The 18,877-nt window shown below is 39.9% G+C and overlaps 2 protein-coding genes across 7 annotated transcripts in view; both read right to left on the minus strand.

Moving 5' to 3' along the window:
• LOC141805086 (E3 ubiquitin-protein ligase NEDD4-like) overlaps positions 1–18,877 on the minus strand; it is a 58,799-nt gene that overhangs the window by 27,167 nt on the left and 12,755 nt on the right. For 3 of the 6 annotated variants that reach the window (XM_074689797.1, XM_074689800.1, XM_074689799.1), the window contains exons 4-7: positions 18,484–18,522; positions 16,291–16,344; positions 3,985–4,020; positions 3,276–3,326 (exon numbers count right to left, since the gene is read on the minus strand). In XM_074689797.1, coding sequence (XP_074545898.1) covers positions 3,276–3,326; positions 3,985–4,020; positions 16,291–16,344; positions 18,484–18,522 — 180 coding nt within the window. The remainder of the gene's footprint in view (positions 1–3,275; positions 3,327–3,984; positions 4,021–16,290; positions 16,345–18,483; positions 18,523–18,877) is intronic. The other 3 variants (XM_074689802.1, XM_074689801.1, XM_074689803.1) reach the window with 1 other exon arrangement.
• LOC141805733 (uncharacterized) lies at positions 8,875–11,326 on the minus strand. Its single transcript, XM_074690922.1, has 2 exons — positions 10,156–11,326; positions 8,875–8,961 (listed from the first exon to the last, which is right to left on the minus strand). Exons 1-2 carry the CDS (start codon positions 11,260–11,262, stop codon positions 8,875–8,877), a joined length of 1,194 nt encoding a protein of 397 aa, XP_074547023.1. The 5' UTR covers positions 11,263–11,326.

Here is an 18,877-nt window from a genome sequence, read left to right on the forward strand (position 1 = left end):
CAGTACCATAGCCTTTAGGTGCCATATTCAAGTTGAATTTGTTGTTGAATGTATTTATATGGAAGGAAAAAGAACAATTGATGTAAAATGAATCTGTATTACAGTTAAGGATGTCATGTAGCTTGTCTTTTCTGAGACTGATAAGGGCAGTGCTGCAACGATCAAACAATCAATTTTATTTATATAACCCAGAATCCCTTTTCCAAGACACTTTACGATAACATGTTTAACCTATGTTATATTATATACCAAAACTGAACCACAAGACAGGATGAGAAGTCTTGTATCATCTTAATCAACTACAGGAGAGTGATTTGCAGCATTTAGCATGTAGAGGTTGTTTTTTTTTCCCCTGAGGAAGTGTGTACTTTTCAACCACAAGAACTAGGGCCAACATTCACCTTTGCACTTTCAAAATTTCCAGGAACTTCAGGGGTGGACCCACAGTGTTATCATTTGACCCCCCTGTCTGCAATAACAAGACACACAGCTGTGACTGACTTGGTTTGATAAATCCTCAACATTCGTCTTCTCTGATTCTGATTAAAAAGTGGTGAGAAACAAATTCCTTTTAACAGGCAAAGACCTTGGGCAGATCCAGGCTTAGATAAACATCTGGCTTGACAAAATTGGGAAGCTACAAGTTTTCAAGAATGAGGAAGATTTTCTGCTGATGTTTAAAAATCCAGAGTTTGGAGTACACTGGGGTCCTACTGGTTATATCAGGATCCTGTTCACCCTGCTGGAAACCCATTCTGCTTTACCACATCCTCACTATACTGTGCATCCCTTACATAAGGTGCTATACATGACCCATTGGAAAAGAGTGGAGTTTTAAGGTCTGAATAATTTCAGTAATACCGAGTGAAATTTAATGAGGGGAAAAGGGAAGTCACAGGGTGCGGGCTCAGTCTATTGGTTAAGCCGCGTATAGCTGACAGGCTGGGTTCTGGTTTTGCTCGATCTACAGGTCATTTCACGGTCTCTCCAGGTTTGCTAATCTGTTTACTTTCCTTTCATCAAAAGAAAGGTGTTGAAGCCCAGATCTTTTGATGAACAAAAAGAGTAACACAACAAATTAAAGAAGTGACAGTTGATGTGAGCTTGTTTTTCTCAGTGACCTGTGAACAGCTTTTACACCGGAGGGACAATGCAATGAGAGGGCTAATTCAATCAGTAATTAGCTAATAAGAGCTATACATTAATTATTCTGCTTCTTAAATTCCCTTAAAGTCATAATGATGAGGCATGTTGTACACCATAAATGCCAATTTCACATCTGGGTTTTAAGTGATAAAAGTTATCTGCTGACTACATAGACATATCAGTTTGGTTTGTGTGATGATGACTTAACTTGTAATTCTTTACCATATGTATGCCTGTATTTGAAATGAGTAGGGATGCAGGATATTATCATCACAATATCGGTATCGGCTGATAAAAGCTTAAAAACATGTTTATCGGTATCAGCAGATATGAAAATTTCTGCCGATAAGAACAGCCGATAAGGTGCTATTCAGTTAGGATTATTATTATTTTTCATCTGAAAAATAAGCTCCTTAAATAAAATGTAGCACTTCATTTATTTGCACCGCAGAGCTCTGTGTCTGTCACCAGGTTGTTACAGTAGCTCTAAAATAATCAAATGCAACTTGGTTATGTTTAAAAATGCATTGTACATTTAAAGTTCATGTGATCTAGAGAAATTATTTTTTCTGTATTTCAATACTGAATGTCTTGAGTTTGAAAAAATAATACATTTCTTATTTATGGTAAAATCAAATGTTTTTTTGTCTTGTTTTATGTGTGTTTCTTAAACAAATAAGACCGTCACAATAAGAGTAACATATAAATTCCAGTACAGGATAGACTTAGCTTTCTATACAGTGAAAAAAACAAACTTGTGATTATCGGTATCGGCCAAAAGGGGTTCCGATATATCGGCATATCGGATATCGGCAAAAATCCAATATCGTGCATCCCTATAAATGAGCTATGAGATTTGAAGTCTCAATAGTTTCTAGTTGTCCTTTCTTGTACTTCTTCACTAGAATACAGCTAACAAACAGTCACTCTTGCAGAGATTATGCAATAATGCCAGGGATTTACGTGGTCAAGAAGACAAATCAGAATTTGTCTAACAGGTGGAAGCACCTGATAAGAAATGGCATACTATTTGCCAATGGGCTGATGTCTTTCAACAAGGCAAATATTGCCTGATACTGATGTTAAACCTGCTGAAAGGTGCATTCCTCTGCAGAGATCAGAAGAGACTATTTTTGCCTTCACAATATGTCTGAAAGTTCAACTCTTTTTGCTTCCATAAGGTGAATAAAATTGTAAATGAGTCAGAAGTGTTGGCCTGAAAATATACCAGCTGACTACCAAGGAAAAGCTTAAAGAGAAGGAAGATGATGACTCAACTTGTGTCCAGTAACTATGAATACGACTGCAATTCCTACAAAATGTAGTCAGACATAAAACCGATGAATCAAACTCAAACCCACATTAAAGGCAGAAATCGACATCAACACGAGCAGTGGAGAGGCTCATTGGTGCCAGCTCAATTTGTTCAATGGCTAAATTAAATCTATTGCTGGCTTCGCCTTCCAACATGACTCAGCTGTGGCTTTTTATCTACTGTAGAACTTCTGGAGCCAAGGGAGCCAAAAGGGACATTAATAATTAACCCCGACACCTTCTTCTGCTGTGCTTTTAAGGTTTACAACTTCGACAGCACTTCAGAGAGTCACAACCAGCCTGACGGCTCTGAACTGAGCTGAGAGGCAGCTGCCTCAGACAGGTTTCTATGTCTATTTGTTTTATTTTAAGCTGCTGTTTACCTTTATCAACCTTTAACTGTAAAAACAGCCAAGGAGAACACAAACCAGTTCTCTCGATATCTTCCAGGAATTTTTAGTTTCCAAGCAAATACGTGTGAGTGTGTGAATATGTGAAGTGGAGCTGTTTCCACTAGTTCTGAGGGTCGCACGCCTTCAGGACAGTCACCTCTGTTTACATCTCAGACAGCCGGCCGGCCTCCCAAGTTGAACAGGGGTTGAGCTGTTTGATCAAAACAACTACGAGTGTGGGTAGCACTTTCTCACACTGTGAGGCAGACAGACAGACACAAACACGCTGGTTCTTTGCCTGACTTTCACAGAGGTTAATCAGGCAGGGCGTAGAAGATAAGAAACAGCTGAGTATTCAAAACAGAGTTATAACAGACCGCTCTGCCCCACACACACACACACACACAGATGCAAATAACTTACCGGCAAATGGCTGAGCGGAACGTCAACCTGGCCCAGGAAATCATCTCTGGTCTATAAAAGAAAAACAAGGTCACCCTCAGCAGCTTATTTTAAAAGTAGCAGATTTTTGAGAGCATCTGGGGGAAAACCCAAATTTCCAGCAGGGAGGGAGAGAAGGAAAAAACACAATGTGAATTACATAAAGTACCACAAAGTCCTGCAGCACGCTGTGTCTGTTCGTCTGACAGAGTGAGAGATTTGTTTTTGAAGACAGGCCCATTCAGAAATGACCTCTAGACCTTTTTATGAACATAAATGTGCGTAGTGCCATCAAGTAATTTAAAAATAGCAGAATTTAACATTCCAAATTAGCTCTGTTGCGTTTTTATTTTTACAGCCAATCAGCACAGATTTCCACAATTAAATCAGAAAATTCCATCCAGGGTTTTATTTATGAACAGGCCTGTTGTATCGTTCTGGAGGAGAAGAACCCGTGAACCCAGCAAGGAAAAATAACATCCACTGCCACCAGATTGAAGCCAAGTCAGCCACACAGAAGGAGAGAGAAGGAAGGAGGAGAACCAGGGAAGGTTTGCTTTTGTCATATTCAAGAAGCCCGTAGATTTGTCCACCCTGCGTGATAATTAATAAAGTCTGAGAGGAAAAAAAGGGAGAGTGAATTGGTGTTGGATTGGGCACAGCAGCAGCCCACACTGGGAGCAGTGATTACCTGTGCCACATGGAAAAGGCCATTCTTGGAAGAAGCCTGTGTGTGGGACACAACTGATTAAGACAGCTGGCAATATCTGACAGTGATGCTTGTTTGTAGACATGAGTTTGACAGGAAAAGGCTGCGTGGAGACAACCTGTGATACTTTTCATTTCAGTTAAGAGTAAGCAGCAGGTTGTGTCAGATTTGGGTCTCATGTGTTGAAAAAATTAGCTAAAACCTCACAGCTATGAGGAGTAACAGGGTGCATTTCATTTTTGTTCAATTTACATGAGTTGATTCAGTGACCTTCAGAGTTACTGATTTTTTATATACAGATACAAAGCACAATAAACACAAATTTTAACAGTTGCAGATGCACAATATATCAGTATTAATAACGGTATCGACCAATGTTGGTCATTTATTTTACATATCGGCATCGACCGATGTGTAAATGTGGGCCGAAATTTACTCATTGGCTGCCAGCCATTTTCAGAGCATCTTGAACGATCTTTCAAGATCCAAATTATAGTTTTCTATGACTATATAAACACCAAAAATACCCAAGAAGAGTGGACCCTCTTCTTATATGTCTTTCTTCTCTCAGTGTTTTTTTTTTCTTAACCAATATTGATATCGGTAAATATGTTTATCAGCCATAACAGTTATATCAATATCAGATATCGGTATCAGCCAAACTTTTCATATCGGGGCATCCCCATTTAAAAGACTACAGTTTAACTGTTATACACAGTTGCTGGTCTTCATGTTTTACATAACACCTGTGTTTTTAACATGTACATCCCAAACCCGAAATAACCCAACAAGCAGTATTTCACACTAAACTGACAGCAGTAAGGATCTCAAACTGGCAGAGCTGGAGCTTTTTCTGACTGAATCCAAACAATTTAAAGCACAGCTTTTCTAGCTTGTCACTATGTTGATAGAAAGCATGCCTTTCACATAAAATAACTCTTTTCAGGATAAACTCTTGATGTTTTCTGGCGAATACTTGTGTCACGATAATGATAAATCTGCACTTTATATCACCTGAAGAAAGGTTCCGCAAACGCTTTGCACAAAAAGTAAAGCAATTTGTGTTTGGTAGATAATTTCTTTGTCGTAACAATGCTTCTTATTAATAAATCTTAAACTGCTAAAAAGGCCTCTTTATTTCCTTTTCAAATGCTTCCATATTTATGAGAAATGTGCTTTTTTGGAATGAGCAGCAGAGCTGAGTTTGTGGGTTGGGCCTATGGAAAATTTGCCAATTCTTCTCTGTCAGTGCCAAACAGCTGATTCTGTCACCGACCCTTGTATGGTGGAAGTCTGGTGACACAATACACATTGGTAGTTAAAAAAAACCCATTCATTTAGATTCACTTTCTTTGACAATAAATCCAAATATCATGGTTCTACTTCTAATTTTGGGCAAAAGACAAGACACTGAGGAAAGAGTTGTTGAAAAAATTACTTTGAGAGTTTTTACTCCCACTGAAAATAGTCTGCAGAGTGATAAGTGATATAAAACTAATGTAAAAAAAAAAAAGTTTATTCCTTTAACAGAGACAAAGTAAAGCCATATTCAAGGAGCAACAAATCAACCTGAAGTTCAACAAAGGTTACAAATGAGTCACAAAGAAACACTGAGCTACTAATCCAAGTAAAAACACATTGAATTTATCTTCTCTCTTCTCATTCTTATCCGGCTCACACAAATTGGCTCAACTCACTCACAGTTTTAAAAGTGTTGTGTCATAAAAGTCAAAGCCACTTATCTGAGAGTTAGTGTTGTTATAAACATTGTTTTCCAAATGAACTAGACAATTCCCATGGTGCTTAAACACCACACAAGAGCTTTATGCTAAAATGAACTAAAAGCAACAACAATTTGATGAGTTTAAAATGACAGATATGTGAGATACTGCATTTTGTCTGGAAAGTTATACATAAAGTCCAGACAGATACTTCAGCCAATCCATCCTGTGTAAATAAATCACAAAGCTTGAACTTGTTTAAAATAAATGAATAATAAAAGTGTCACTGTAGTTTGTGACCATCTTAAACATTCAGGGTCATGAGACTATCCCATGAGACACATGGCTGTGTTTCTCATGCTGTGACAATAACAAGCATTTTAGGCTGTGGGTATGTGTGTGCAGGGGGATATAATTGCAGAGTCATCAAAGGGTCACAGTTGAGCCTGCAGCTGCCTCTCAGGGCCAGGTTACACTCAGAGAGGAAGGTTGTTACTAACCAACAAGAGAAGAAGGAGGGACCAAGAGGAGGATATGAAGCTTGTAAATGTAACAAATAATTACCCAGAATAACCGCAATGAAACTTTCTTATGCTCCCCCGCTGTCTGCAGAAAAGTTTGGGATGTATGTTTTGATCACCTATTACCTGATTATAATTCATCCTGATAGGTCAAAACCCAATGACTCAATGTTTTATTACTTAACAGCCAAGTATAGCCAAGGACATTGAAATCTGCACATCATATCAAATCATACATAGATTCATTATTTACAATCAGTTGACGATAGACTTGACCCTCAATTAAAACATTATGTTGGATGTTAGTTTGGTCGCCAGTTGGCTGATAAGAAGAAACTGTTGTAGCGGGAGCACCACCAATCTTGGAATCTGGCATTAGGGTGGATTTGGCTAATTTTTCATGGACACAACACACCTACTGTGATCTGCTGCTCATCCCACAAATGCATACAAATGTGGCACCATTTAAAAAAAGGAATTAAACAGGCTTTCTAACAGGATAGGATTTATTCCCAATGAGCATTGTTACAACAAAATAACCTATCAAACACAAAATGCTTTACTCTTTGAGCCAAGTGAATTTTTTTAGTCTATAAATCATTTTTAAATCAATACAGTTTGTGTCAGGGTCCTTATCGCTATGTAAGCTTAACAAGCTGATATATACACCAGCTTACTATATGTTATCCTGCAACTCAGCTAAGGAATGGGTATCAAATTAGGTACTTTTACAGGTACTGACCGAATTCTATCTGTGGTACCTAGTACCGATTTACGTAAAATCAAACAGTGCCAATGTTTCGGTACCTAAAGGCATCCTTGTGACTGTGAGGTGAAGTGCTGAACATGGACACAGCATTGCAAGTTTATATACTGAGAATAAAAATGTTAAATTGAAAGACTTTGAGATTTTAATTTGAACAAATTAATATTTATTACCACATTGAAACACATAAAAGTTCCATAAATTGGTACCGCTGAGTACCAATACCAATTGCCAGGTACCAGGCATTGGTTCTGTATCATTTCAAATGTAAAAGGTATCCATTCTTAATTCTGCAAGACATCAGATCCAAAAGATTTGGTGCATAAAGGCTTGAAAATGTAAGACATAAAAATAACTTCTTCTCTTTGAAAATCCTAAGACCTTGTCAAGCTTTTGGAAAACATTACTACTTTTTATGTGGCACTTGTGCTACCAGTCTTCCTGACCGAACAATGAGGTGTCTATGGTTGAGATTCAGGATTTATCTGTCCAAAAAGTACTTAAAAGACAATCACAACATCAGAAGAAGGCAAATCACAAGAGTTTACAGGAGACAAACCAAAGAACAACTAAGTTTCTCTTAGGTAGGAAAGCATGTGATTCTTAGTCCGCCCTAAGACCAGACAGTAGGGTAAGGAAAGATTGTATTTATTATCATTCTTTGAGCGTATAAAATGATAAATTATACACTGCTGCAAAGCAGTTAGGCTCACAAATATGTGAACTTTAACCTCCAACAACCAAAATGTGATCATAATAAAAGTTTGTTATTTCAGTAAACCAATCCTTTGAGATATAGATGGATGATAAAGCAATAATATTGAGTGTTGACTGAGCTCGACAGCCATGAATCTATGGGACAAAGTGGTAACAGAGTGAGAGTTTATGATATGGAGCGACCTGGAACATGTCCAGACTGGCAGTAAAGAGTGAAAAGGTTGTCACACCTACTCAACAGACGCCGTGCTGACACATCTGAATTACAATGCCATGCAACCCTGAGAGTTCAGAGTTGACAGAGAAAGCCCTTTATCACAATAGCAATATGAATCCCTCTCACATGCTAGTGGACCAAAATAAAAGGAGAGCTCCCCCGAACATGCATCGCAGGTAAATATAGCAAACCCGGTGGCCTGGGAGAGCTCTTTGTGAATGGCAAGTTGGGGCGCCAAACAGGGGCATGGCACTGTGGCATAGCTGTCTGCGCACACGGGCACACACACATACAGACACGTAGTATCCCATGCAGGGCTTAAAAAGGGGCACTCCATCGCCAGGCTACCAGTTGGGGAAGACCTGTCATTATGGGCTAAATGAGGATTTCCTTGTTGCGTGAGAAACAGGATTCCCTGGGGTAACAGAGCTCCACGTGTCTTAAAAAAGGAACAGAGATGTGCAAAATGCATTCATGTATGGCCTAAGTGCTGTCAGAAGTATGACTAAAAATAAATTAAGGTTGTGGTTGCTTTAGTGGGAAATGTCTATATTAGCAAACCAACATTGATAAATGACAGGGGTGACACTCAAAGTCACAGGCATCTCTGAAGTTTTCTTATCCATTGTCACTTCCTAAATTCAAGTGTCTGCTTTATTTTGACATCTAACAAAAATTGTGAATTATTTTCCTTCCCCATAAGACATTTGCTAACCTGCTAGCACTGCTCGTGCCTCTCTTGGCATGTTGCTGTGTAATTCGTCACACTATTGCAACATTATTGCGACTGTCAATCAGTAGAATATTGTGAAACATTTGGTCTCTACCACTGTCCCATTGTCGACCGTTGTGCACAAGACAATACAAAGATGAACTAGTACAAAAAGCTGCATAGCACAGCCGTTTGGCAGGAATTGCTGGAGGCAACTCTTAACTTGATTCACTGTAATTCATTAGTGCAGAAGAGTGGTTCCCTGCCTGGTGGGTAGGGACCACCTGTGGGGTTGCAAGGGCAATCTGAGGAGTCGTGAGATGATCAGACAAGTGAAAACATACTCTAGGGGGAAGTAGTTGAAATTGTACACAATCAATCAGCATATCTATGGTTGTTAGTAGACATAACTTCATTTTCAGGGGTCATAACCACAAAGCCTTTGGTGCTATGAATATCCAGACTGTTGGTGTTAAATCGTTGAAGTTATACAAAGATTCAAATTCAGTTTCAAAGAAACTATTCAAGAGATACCACAAGGAGACTCCTCAAATAGTTTGCAACCTTAAGTCTTGGTTGACTGTTGTAATATAAAATGGAAGAGAAAAGATAATGCATGGAATGTATTTGTGCAAGGAAATGCAAAAAAAAGTAGAAGAGGAGGAGGAGGAGGGAGAGGAACACCCAAAGACGTAAGGCTTTCAAGAAAACAGATATTGGTAAGTTTGTTAGACTTTGGGACGTACCAGCATCTTAGTTTCTAATCACTCTTGGAGCAGCTGCAAGGATATGGATCCATACCAGCCCAGAGCCAAAGAAGACATGCCGCCTGCCCGCTCTCAAAATCAACAACCACACTCGAAACAGACTAAAGATAGAAACAGCCAACTCTCAAAGAGCTCTGGCTGCAGCTGAGGGTATTACCAAACTGAAGTGTCACATTTCTGTGAAACAGAAGGCAACAAGTGCACTGGGAGAAAATGATCCATTCACCCTGTTCCTGCCTTCCTTTCGTGACTGGCTGAATTGGCCGTTGTGTAAAAATTTCAAATGCCTGTGGTTGCAAAGTGAAAGAAGCCAATGTGTGTGTGTGATTTAACTCAGCAACCATGTCTGTGCTTTTCACTTCCCAAAATGTCACCACTCTGTTCCAGCACCATATGGATGTCTCCTCATCTGGGCTGGATTTGTAGAGTGAAATGATGGCTCAAACTGAATGTGATACACATAGTATCACCCAGGTTCTCATTTGTAATATTCATGGTATGAAGAAACTCCTTTCCTTCATCCAGCTAAACTACATAAAGCTGTCGTGTGTTTCACTGATTCATGAGTGAGACGGTCTCTCTACGGGTGACAGTTTACTCTTCGCTCTTAAATTAACATATCGATTTCGACTTTGAAAAAGCTGAACAGTTTTATTTTGAAATGTGGTTTTGATATTTACATTTCTACCAAACCACCAAGAGGTCCTACTGAATTTTTCAAATAATGTTTACCTTGGGATTATTCCTCGTCGAATCATTGCCAAGACTGGCTTCCTGCTCGCCAGCTCCACATGGAGAGAAATATATCTTGAAATGTGGCTGCCGTCTGGAAGTATCCCTGCTGATTTTAAAAGTGCAACCATTGGGTCTGTTTCTGGCTTCGATTCTGGGTGTCTCTACATCTGTCTGGTTTTCTTCTACAGTTTGGCTTTCTTCACCAGCTTGATTCTCCAGTAGCAGCGTGTGGTTGGACGGTCTTCTCTCCACTCGAATTCTGGGGTAATGCACCACATGGCTTCCTCTTGAGCTGGAGAAGCCGAGATCTGTGCATTCATCCTGGGATGGAGCAGCCTGCTCTCTGCCCTGGCTCCCATCCTGGTTCTGGTTTTGCTGGAGCTGAAACACTAGTCTCTGTGTTCCACTGTTAACGAGGGAGCACTGGTCCGGGCTGGGCTGCTGGACAGACCAGCCGGTACCGCCATAGGGAAGGATTCTGAAATGCGGAACATCAGAACCATCTTGAGAGTTCCTTGGGATACAAAATCCACCAACGCTGATTCCAGGCTGGCCTCTGCCATACACACAATGTCCGTTGGAACCGATACTAAATACCCTGCGTTTGGGCAGGTTTGGTTCTGTCAGAAAAGTTTGTGAGTTCAATGTATCTGGTTCAGAGTACGGAGGGGGCGGATGTCTAGGAACATCTTCTTGGAGCAGCGTTTCCGTATAGGCAGGCGCTGGTCCTGGAGGGGTATAACAGGGTGGCGGGACGTCATCAGCAGCACCACGAGTATCTCCATTACTTGATCCATTTGAGCGCTGAAGAGAGATGTGCACGGAAGAACTCTTGGTTGGCCGTGGCTCAGAGTAGGCAGCGAGCTGGGGTATAAACATAGAGGAGCTGCGTTTAAGCGACGGCTCTGATCGCAAACAGAACTGGTTTGGTCGGACTTGCTGTGCAGCTGGCTCCCGTGAAGGCCTCATTTCTGAAGGTGGATGCGCAGAAAGCACCGCGACCACGTTACCGTCTTCCTGCTGCTCCCCAGGGTCTCCTTCCAGTATCTCTGGGGCTGTGTTGCTGCGGCCTGAGCCAAAGTACAAACGCAGACGCTGTGCCATTTTCACCTCACGTCCTACAGCTCCCGTTCTCTCTCACTTTCTGTCTGACTGACTGTTTGGTTCTCTCCTCTGGCTCCAGTCTCACTCTCTTAGTGTCGCCCACTTCTCTCCTTTGGCTGGCTGGATGACTGATCCCCCCCTTTTTTTCTCCTCCACTTTCCCCCTCCCACCCTCTCTCAGTCTGGTCCACAACTTTCCTTCCCTCAGTAAACTGTGTGGAGGAAAGAAGTCACACCACAAAAACTCCACTGCTGCTGCAAAAGAGCTGACAACTTGCTCTACGCACTCCGAGTGCAGGCGAAAGAGAGGAAGGTTAAGGGGGAAAGAGCAGAAAAAGAGATTCATGTGTGCCAGACTCTTAGCACTAGCGACAGACAGCAGAAATAGCCTGAGCCCGGTGACGGCCAGCATTCCTGACATGATAGGATAAGAGCTGCTGGCGCTCCTGGTTTCCGAGGTGACAGTGGGTGGCTTGTCAGTCATGTGACTACAAATGGCTTCAGCGACTCCTGTTGCAACCCCATGCCGCCATCAAGTGCCAACTGGCCCCCCAAACACAAACTACTCACCGTTATCCAACCCACTCGTATGACCTAACACCAGTTCATCGATACGCCTCAGATTTATGTCTTCAAAGATTGCTTGGTTTAAACCATCAGTCAACACTTGCGTAACGCAGTATCTATCTAGGTAAAGCTCTTGTAAAAGCTTTTAACAACTTCATCTGAACACAACAGTCTGTACCTTGAACGATATTTACCCCTTAATGAACTCTAAAGTTGGGTAAGGCATCCTTTTAGAGCCCAGAAGAGTGTTTAAACGCAAAAATGTTAAAACCCCTTCCTTAAAAAACATGAACAAACATGTGTGAAACCACCTTTGACACTACTCTTGTTCAAAGAATGCTTCTTTTTGAAAACAGGTGCATCTCAAGGTACCAATTTGTCACCTTCACTAGTTTCTGTGTATACAAATGAGTCTGGACTCCAAGACTCAGATCTGAGCCTTCTTAAATATGCTGATGATATGGCACTTGTTGGTCTCTCACGTGTAGGAGAGGTGGGCACTTCAGACTGCCGCAAACCACCAAAAATGTTAACAAAAACTCACAGATAGTTCCCGACTAAACATTCATTTATCATGCTTTCTCAATTTGTTGTCTTTGAGTGTCGTCTCGTCTGTATCTGGGATATGTTTTGTGTTTCTGTGAAATCAAAGAAAACGTCCCACTTGTGGACAAATACAGTTTATTCTTCTCTTTGCTCATTAACTTACCAGCAATTGTTTGAGGTGAGCTATTGTTGTGCACAGTTGGTGCTGAGGCAATATGCAGGTATGGAGTAAAGCAGGTTTTCTTTGGTGGAGCATCTGAGGCCCTAAGTACCATGGATGCAAAGAAAATTTCAACAAATCTAACAGGGAGTTCTTCTACTGTAACACTCCTGTGGTTGCTGGGAAACTCACCAAAGCCCCTGGCGAGAAGAAAACATCAATCAAAAGGAGTGAAATCTGTTGTACACAAACAGGCAAAATGGCATCCACGTTGTTCCTCAACAGATACAATGGTTGTCACAACATGAAGTCAAGATTGACAGTCCATAAATATGCAGCAAATCTGTTAGATAAATTGAGACTGGTTTCTTATTGTAGCTCAAAGGCATAAAATGCAGGATAAGGAAGTTGTTACTAAAAATGGACCATGAAAAAAATGAAAAGGCAGCAGCAGAGGGAAGAGCAGGATATCTGACAGATTGCAGCTTTGATAAGGCGAAGAGCATGGCCCTCTCAGGGGAAAGATATCCAAGTCCTTTTATTCTTTTGGAATAGACTACACTGGCTCCAACACACAGCCAAACACTTATCTGTCTGGTGGTTTTATAGGCCACTCTGTTTGCATCCAAAAAAATGCCTATGATACAACTCAGCTGTGAACTGCACGGCTGAGTGTAGCCAAACAAATCATGACACTTGTGCACTTGAAATGCAATATCTGGGTCAGTTCAAGGCAAAGGCAATGTACATGCACAAGGGTACAGTACAGTGATTCGCTGATCAGCAAATTTAAATGGAGATCTTGGGCTTCTTTTGCCTCAAGTCAGGGTGAACCGCCTCAATACACAGAACTGTCAAAGCCTGTCTCATAGTTTGACCTTTAATCACGAGCTGTATCATCCAAAAATTGGTCTCAACAGCCATGACTGATTTGACCTATGGTTCTGCCAGCAATGAGTCACCTTATCTGTGTCAAAAAGCCACGGATGGTGCACCACAAAAAAGGCAAATACAAAGCAGTGATAGTTCTCCATTCTGGACTGGAGGGCTTCAAGGAGACAGGCGATATTGACTGGAGGCACAGAAACAATCCAGAAAGAGAAAAAAAAGAATGTAGAGCTGTGGCTTGGCAGGCTGTTAAACTTAGTGATGACACACTACCCACAGTGTTAGGCACACACAGTCAATAAATGTGTGTGTGAAATGTTATGGAGAATGTTCCGGATAAAAGAAACAAAATGCCAATGTGTGGTCCAATGGCAGCAAGCCCAGCCTGTGTAATGACATAACATGCCTGCTTCAAACAAAGCGCTACCCTTTAATGTCATCCAGCTCAACCTCCTTCTTTACATTCTGTGTTTCCTGACAGGTACATACATAGCTCTAGTATTTTCTCTAGTTACACAATAAAACGGGCACATACAACTACAAATGTGTTACTGCCAATTTTTTTTTAACATGGAGTCTTTAATTTTCCATCATATAATATGTGTTCTATTGAATTCCTCAAACAATCTTTCATTTTCAATCTATCATTCAATAAACTTAGCCCAAAAAGTAATAAATTTGTGTTGGGTAGATTATTTCTTTGTTGAAACAATAGATCTTATACTATTGGAAATAGGGATGGGTACCAAATAAGGTACTTTTATAGGTACCGACCAAATTCTGTCAAAAGTACCGGGTATCGATTCACGTAAAATCAAAAGGTACCATGTTTGGGTACCTAAATGCATCCTTATGACAATGAGGGAGTGGAAGAGTAGGAGATTTTCCATGCTGGACATAATCACAGCATTAAAAGGTTATACATTGAAGAATAAATGTGCCACATTGAAAAAAGGTATATGTTTTATTTTTTTAAAAATTGATATTTTTACCACATAAACACAAAAAAGTACCGAAAATTGGTACCGGTGAGTGCCGGTACCAATTGCCAGGGCATCGGTACCGTATCACTTCAAATGTGAAAGGTACCCATCCCTAATTGGAAAGCTTGTTTATTTCTATTCTAAATGGTCACATTTGTAAGGAACATGCATTTGTGTGATGAGCAGCAGAGCAGGGTATGTAGAGTGCATGTGTAAAAAATTTGCCAAATCTTCTCTACCAATGCCAAAGAGCTGATTTCACTGTTAATATGTAGGTTCCTCAGATAAGACAATTCCTTAAATCATCCAACATCAGGGAGATTTACAGGATTACAGTAGCAAAAGCAGTAGTACAAACAAAATTTCAGAGAGGATATAAAAGATAGACAGTATAACATAATAAGCATAGCGAGCAAACAATATGTAATGGTAACTTTTCTGACACCTCCTGCTTAAAACCCAAAAAGTAAGAAGGCTCTCATTCAGTTTAGGAAGCATTGTTATAACACATAAATCCAATCTACCAAACACATATGTGCTTACTTTTGTGCTAACTTTAGATGCAAGAAAAGAAGCCCCATCAAAGGTATACTGTCCAACAACTGAGGGGTTGCTTTGGCAGAAACCTCCTCAGACATATAAGGAGAGGCAGAGGCTTGAAGCTGTCTTGTGTCATCCTCTTCTATATGACAACAGAGAGCTCGCACTGTACTGCGGGGGAAAATTACAGCTGCCTTTTATTTAGCTGGCTGAGCGCCAGTGATTCCCTCCCTGAAAAGCATGCACACAACAGGTCCATGTATGTAAGTGCTTACTTTATCAGCACAGAAAACATCTTATCTCGTGATCTACACCAATAAAAGTACCAATAAAACTAAATAACCTGCAAAATAGAAAGACACTCCTGAGTCCCAAATCTTCAACCTCCCACGTTGGTTCTTTTTCACAGGAGCCATGTAGCTGTGAGGAGCAGACAGAGTGTTCCCTGTCCAGCCAAAAACACCAGCACAATATTGGCCTGAATCAGCTGTTTGTTTTATCTTAAATCCAACTCCACAAAGAGACCCAAGAGTTCCAGAGAAGCTATTAGAAACAAATATTACTCCCACAGTCATTCTCTAGGAGCCTTCAACAGAACAAAGTCTCCATAATGTCAACACTACTTCTCCCTCCTCTGAAGATAGCACGAGGTGTTTCATACAAAAAAGTGAGTTATTTATTATCATGGCCCACTGCTGCTTTTTAATTGCTGCAACTCTTGACTTTGTGCAGACACTAAATCCAGTTGTCATAGCAACTGACGGCCTAGAACGGGCTTGGTTTCACAAGTCAAGAAAGCCAGTGTTCTCGTCTGTGGAGGAAATCTGAGAAATCTGACTTAGAAAGAATGTGGTGGTTGTTGGTGGACTGTGGCTTTAAAGCAGAACACACTGACAGTGTTTACCATGGAGTGTAAAGTGATTTGTTTAGCTTGATTTACTCTAATTGAGTCTAGCCAATGAAAACCTGAAATAGCAGATCTAGGAAGGTGCCAGCAAGTTAACAAGATGATAATTGTGTGGACACAAGGTGCAGATTACATCCATTAAGACGTCTTTAAAAGATTGGTGAAACATCATGATTTCATTGGCATAAATTCGACATAACCATAATTCCTGAAAAGCCCACAAACATCAAAGTGATTTAAATCACATTTTATCATGATACTACATTTGAATATTTTAAAGAAGCAATAAAATGAATTTAAAAAACAGGCACAAAGCTGAATGAGAACTTGATAAATCAACTGCTGGTGAAAGCTGTCAAAACATAATACAGACAAAAAAATATGTGTGACAGAAACAGAGGGAGTGAAAGATAAGAGGTTATATAATGTGGATCTTACCAATCTGTTTTCATCAAACACCTCAAAGAGTAGCCTGTGATTCTGTGGACACACCTGTGTGGGCAACAAAAATAGATAGGCATCAGCCTGTGAGTTTGCAAAGCCAATGCAAACACACATACACACAGATGTTAAGTAGACAGCTGATCAACATGACAACGACATTTATTCCCAAATACAGTAGCTGGAACAATACTAAATTTTGGAGTCTTTTACATAAACAATACCAGATGTTTATACAAAACATACACAGATTCTCAACCCTATCATATCCATATGTTGTAGAAATCTCAGAATCTGTCTACAATGCTCAAAATTAGGGACGCACAATATATCTGTATCAATATCGGTATCGACCGATGTTGGTCATTTTTTTTACATATCTGCATTTAGAACATCTTGAACGATCTTGCAAGACCCAAATAATATTGTTTTCTACAACTAGGGTATATGCTGAAATCCTGAGGTTCAATTCAATACCTTTTTAAAACTTTTTTAAAAACCTTTCAAAAAGTTTTAAGACCTTGTCGCGACTTTAAGCTGTTGTTAGCAACCGATCTTTACTACTACTACTATTACTAAACTACAGTTGTACTTTGCATTTTAACATAAATTAGGTAAAATGAGAAAGAATAAAGCTTGAAAGAATAAATGAAACTAAAAGCAGGTTAACTGACATTCCCATTCCCACAAAAAGTAACAGCAGTTATTCAAGGCCAACTTACAGAAAAAAAACAATTTATTTAATTGTCAAAATATAGGACGTGCTTGAGATTGTCTTATTTGCTTTCTATCAGCGCTACATACAGGCGGCAACTAAACTACTGTTCAAACTGAGTTTGTTGTCACATTAGCCTAAGGATATGTTGGGCTGCTAGCGCTACGTATAGCCCACGCCTCACAAAATCCCAAATTTTTTTTGTTGTTAAGTCTGAAACAACAGTGCTACAAAACTGTATTGATAAATACCTTATCTCATCCCATTAAAAAGGTGATTAGGACAAAGAAAATTTGTTGCAAAACAGCTGAGATCAGGGGATAGCTTTCTCTAAATCGTAAAAATCCAAGATCCCAGGTCACCAAAAGTCTGAGAAATTTTCTCAGGAGGCTAGAGAAACTGTTGTGATCTAGAGAGAAATACTTTGAGATGCTAAAGCTTTTTCTAGATCCTCACGCTGGTCTGTGATGAGTGTGACGAGCAGAATGATCGTCCAATCATTAGGTGTGGTTATTTTTGAAGATTCAGACACTGAAAACATTTTCCAACCAGACGAACTATTTCTGTGGCGGACATATGGAACTGTCTATCTGGCGTGTCAGATTAGTTTGTAACAGTCGTAAGGAGGAAAATAAATATTCATGGATACGTTTGGAGTCAAAGCTTGAATACCAATAAAATTAAATACCTCATAACATTAGGATTAAGACTTTTTAATACTTTTTAAGGGCCTTTATTTTCCCACAACTGATTTATCACCTTTTAATACTTTTAAAGACCCCACGGACACCCTGTATGTAAACATCAAAACTACCTGAGAAGAGTGGACCCTCTTCTTTTACATCTCTTTTCCTCTTTTTGATCCAAAAAACAGACAAAATGTACTTTTTTGATCGCGTTCATCTCTGGGCGCTCCATCCTTTGATCCTCTCTATGGCGTTCTTTTCTCACGATCGCGCCACTCTTTCTCTCTAAATAACCTTGACTCAGATTGTTTTTTTTATTTTTTCAATCAATCAACAATCAGTAAATATCAGTTTAAACAGCAATTAATATCGGATCTCAGTATGGGCCAAAATTTTCATATTGGTGCATCGCTACTCAAGATGGTCTATTCCAAAAACAGAACAGAATCTTTACAAGACATAAGACTTAACGAAATTGTGCAGGTTTTTGACATAAGCTTGTTTTTTATTTTCATTTTATTTTCTTTTAAGATGGTTATCTTCAATACGGGTTGTTGCGACAGCACAACTTAACGTAAACATAGATGAATAATCCCATGTGACTCGGCTTTGGTCTCATAAGGCCTGTTCAAGATTCCAGAGGGGCACAAGGCAAACCTCTCAGTTAATCTACAACTGGTGATTAACAACTGTACGACTAACACTGGAGTTGAAGGCTACAGTATGACCCCATCATGGCGGAAGATTCTGGAAAGACTGACACAGAGAAGGATCAAAACGTGTACTCACTCTGAAGTAGAATTCCTCGTTCCATTTGGGATTTAGAGTCTGAAATAAAAACAAGAAGTAGATTCAGACTCATGTTAACAAAGTGGAAGAAAGAACCATCATTAGGTGGACAGGGACAACACACAAGGTTTGAAATCTATCAAACTTGGGCGAAATATTCAGGGAATTTCAAAAGGAAGTTTATGGCTAACAACATGTCCCAGTCATTGGCGTTAGCCCTGAGATTAACGACACTGTGAGGATTTTATCCCACTTTCTTAACAGATCAGCCTTCTATGTTAATACACAGCCTCTCTGCTTCAGTCTCACACATTTGATATTTTATTGAACTGAGAACTATGTGACACATCTCGTTAAAATTCCTCCCGCGACTGAAACGAGTTAAACACTAGAA

Source organism: Halichoeres trimaculatus, unplaced genomic scaffold (genome assembly GCF_033239565.1).
Source record: "Halichoeres trimaculatus isolate MK-OKI-2021-1 unplaced genomic scaffold, fHalTri1.1 fHalTri1_scaffold_16, whole genome shotgun sequence".
Lineage (NCBI taxonomy): Eukaryota > Metazoa > Chordata > Actinopteri > Labriformes > Labridae > Halichoeres > Halichoeres trimaculatus.

Bases quoted from the DNA above. Each gene is read 5' to 3' on its own strand.
- LOC141805733 (XM_074690922.1), bottom strand. From the start codon at position 11,262: ATGGCACAGCGTCTGCGTTTGTACTTTGGCTCAGGCCGCAGCAACACA. The intron at 8,962-10,155 runs GTAAACATTATT...ACGACTCCTCAG, and splicing joins CGACGAGGAATAATCCCAAG to ATTGCCCTTGCAACCCCACA.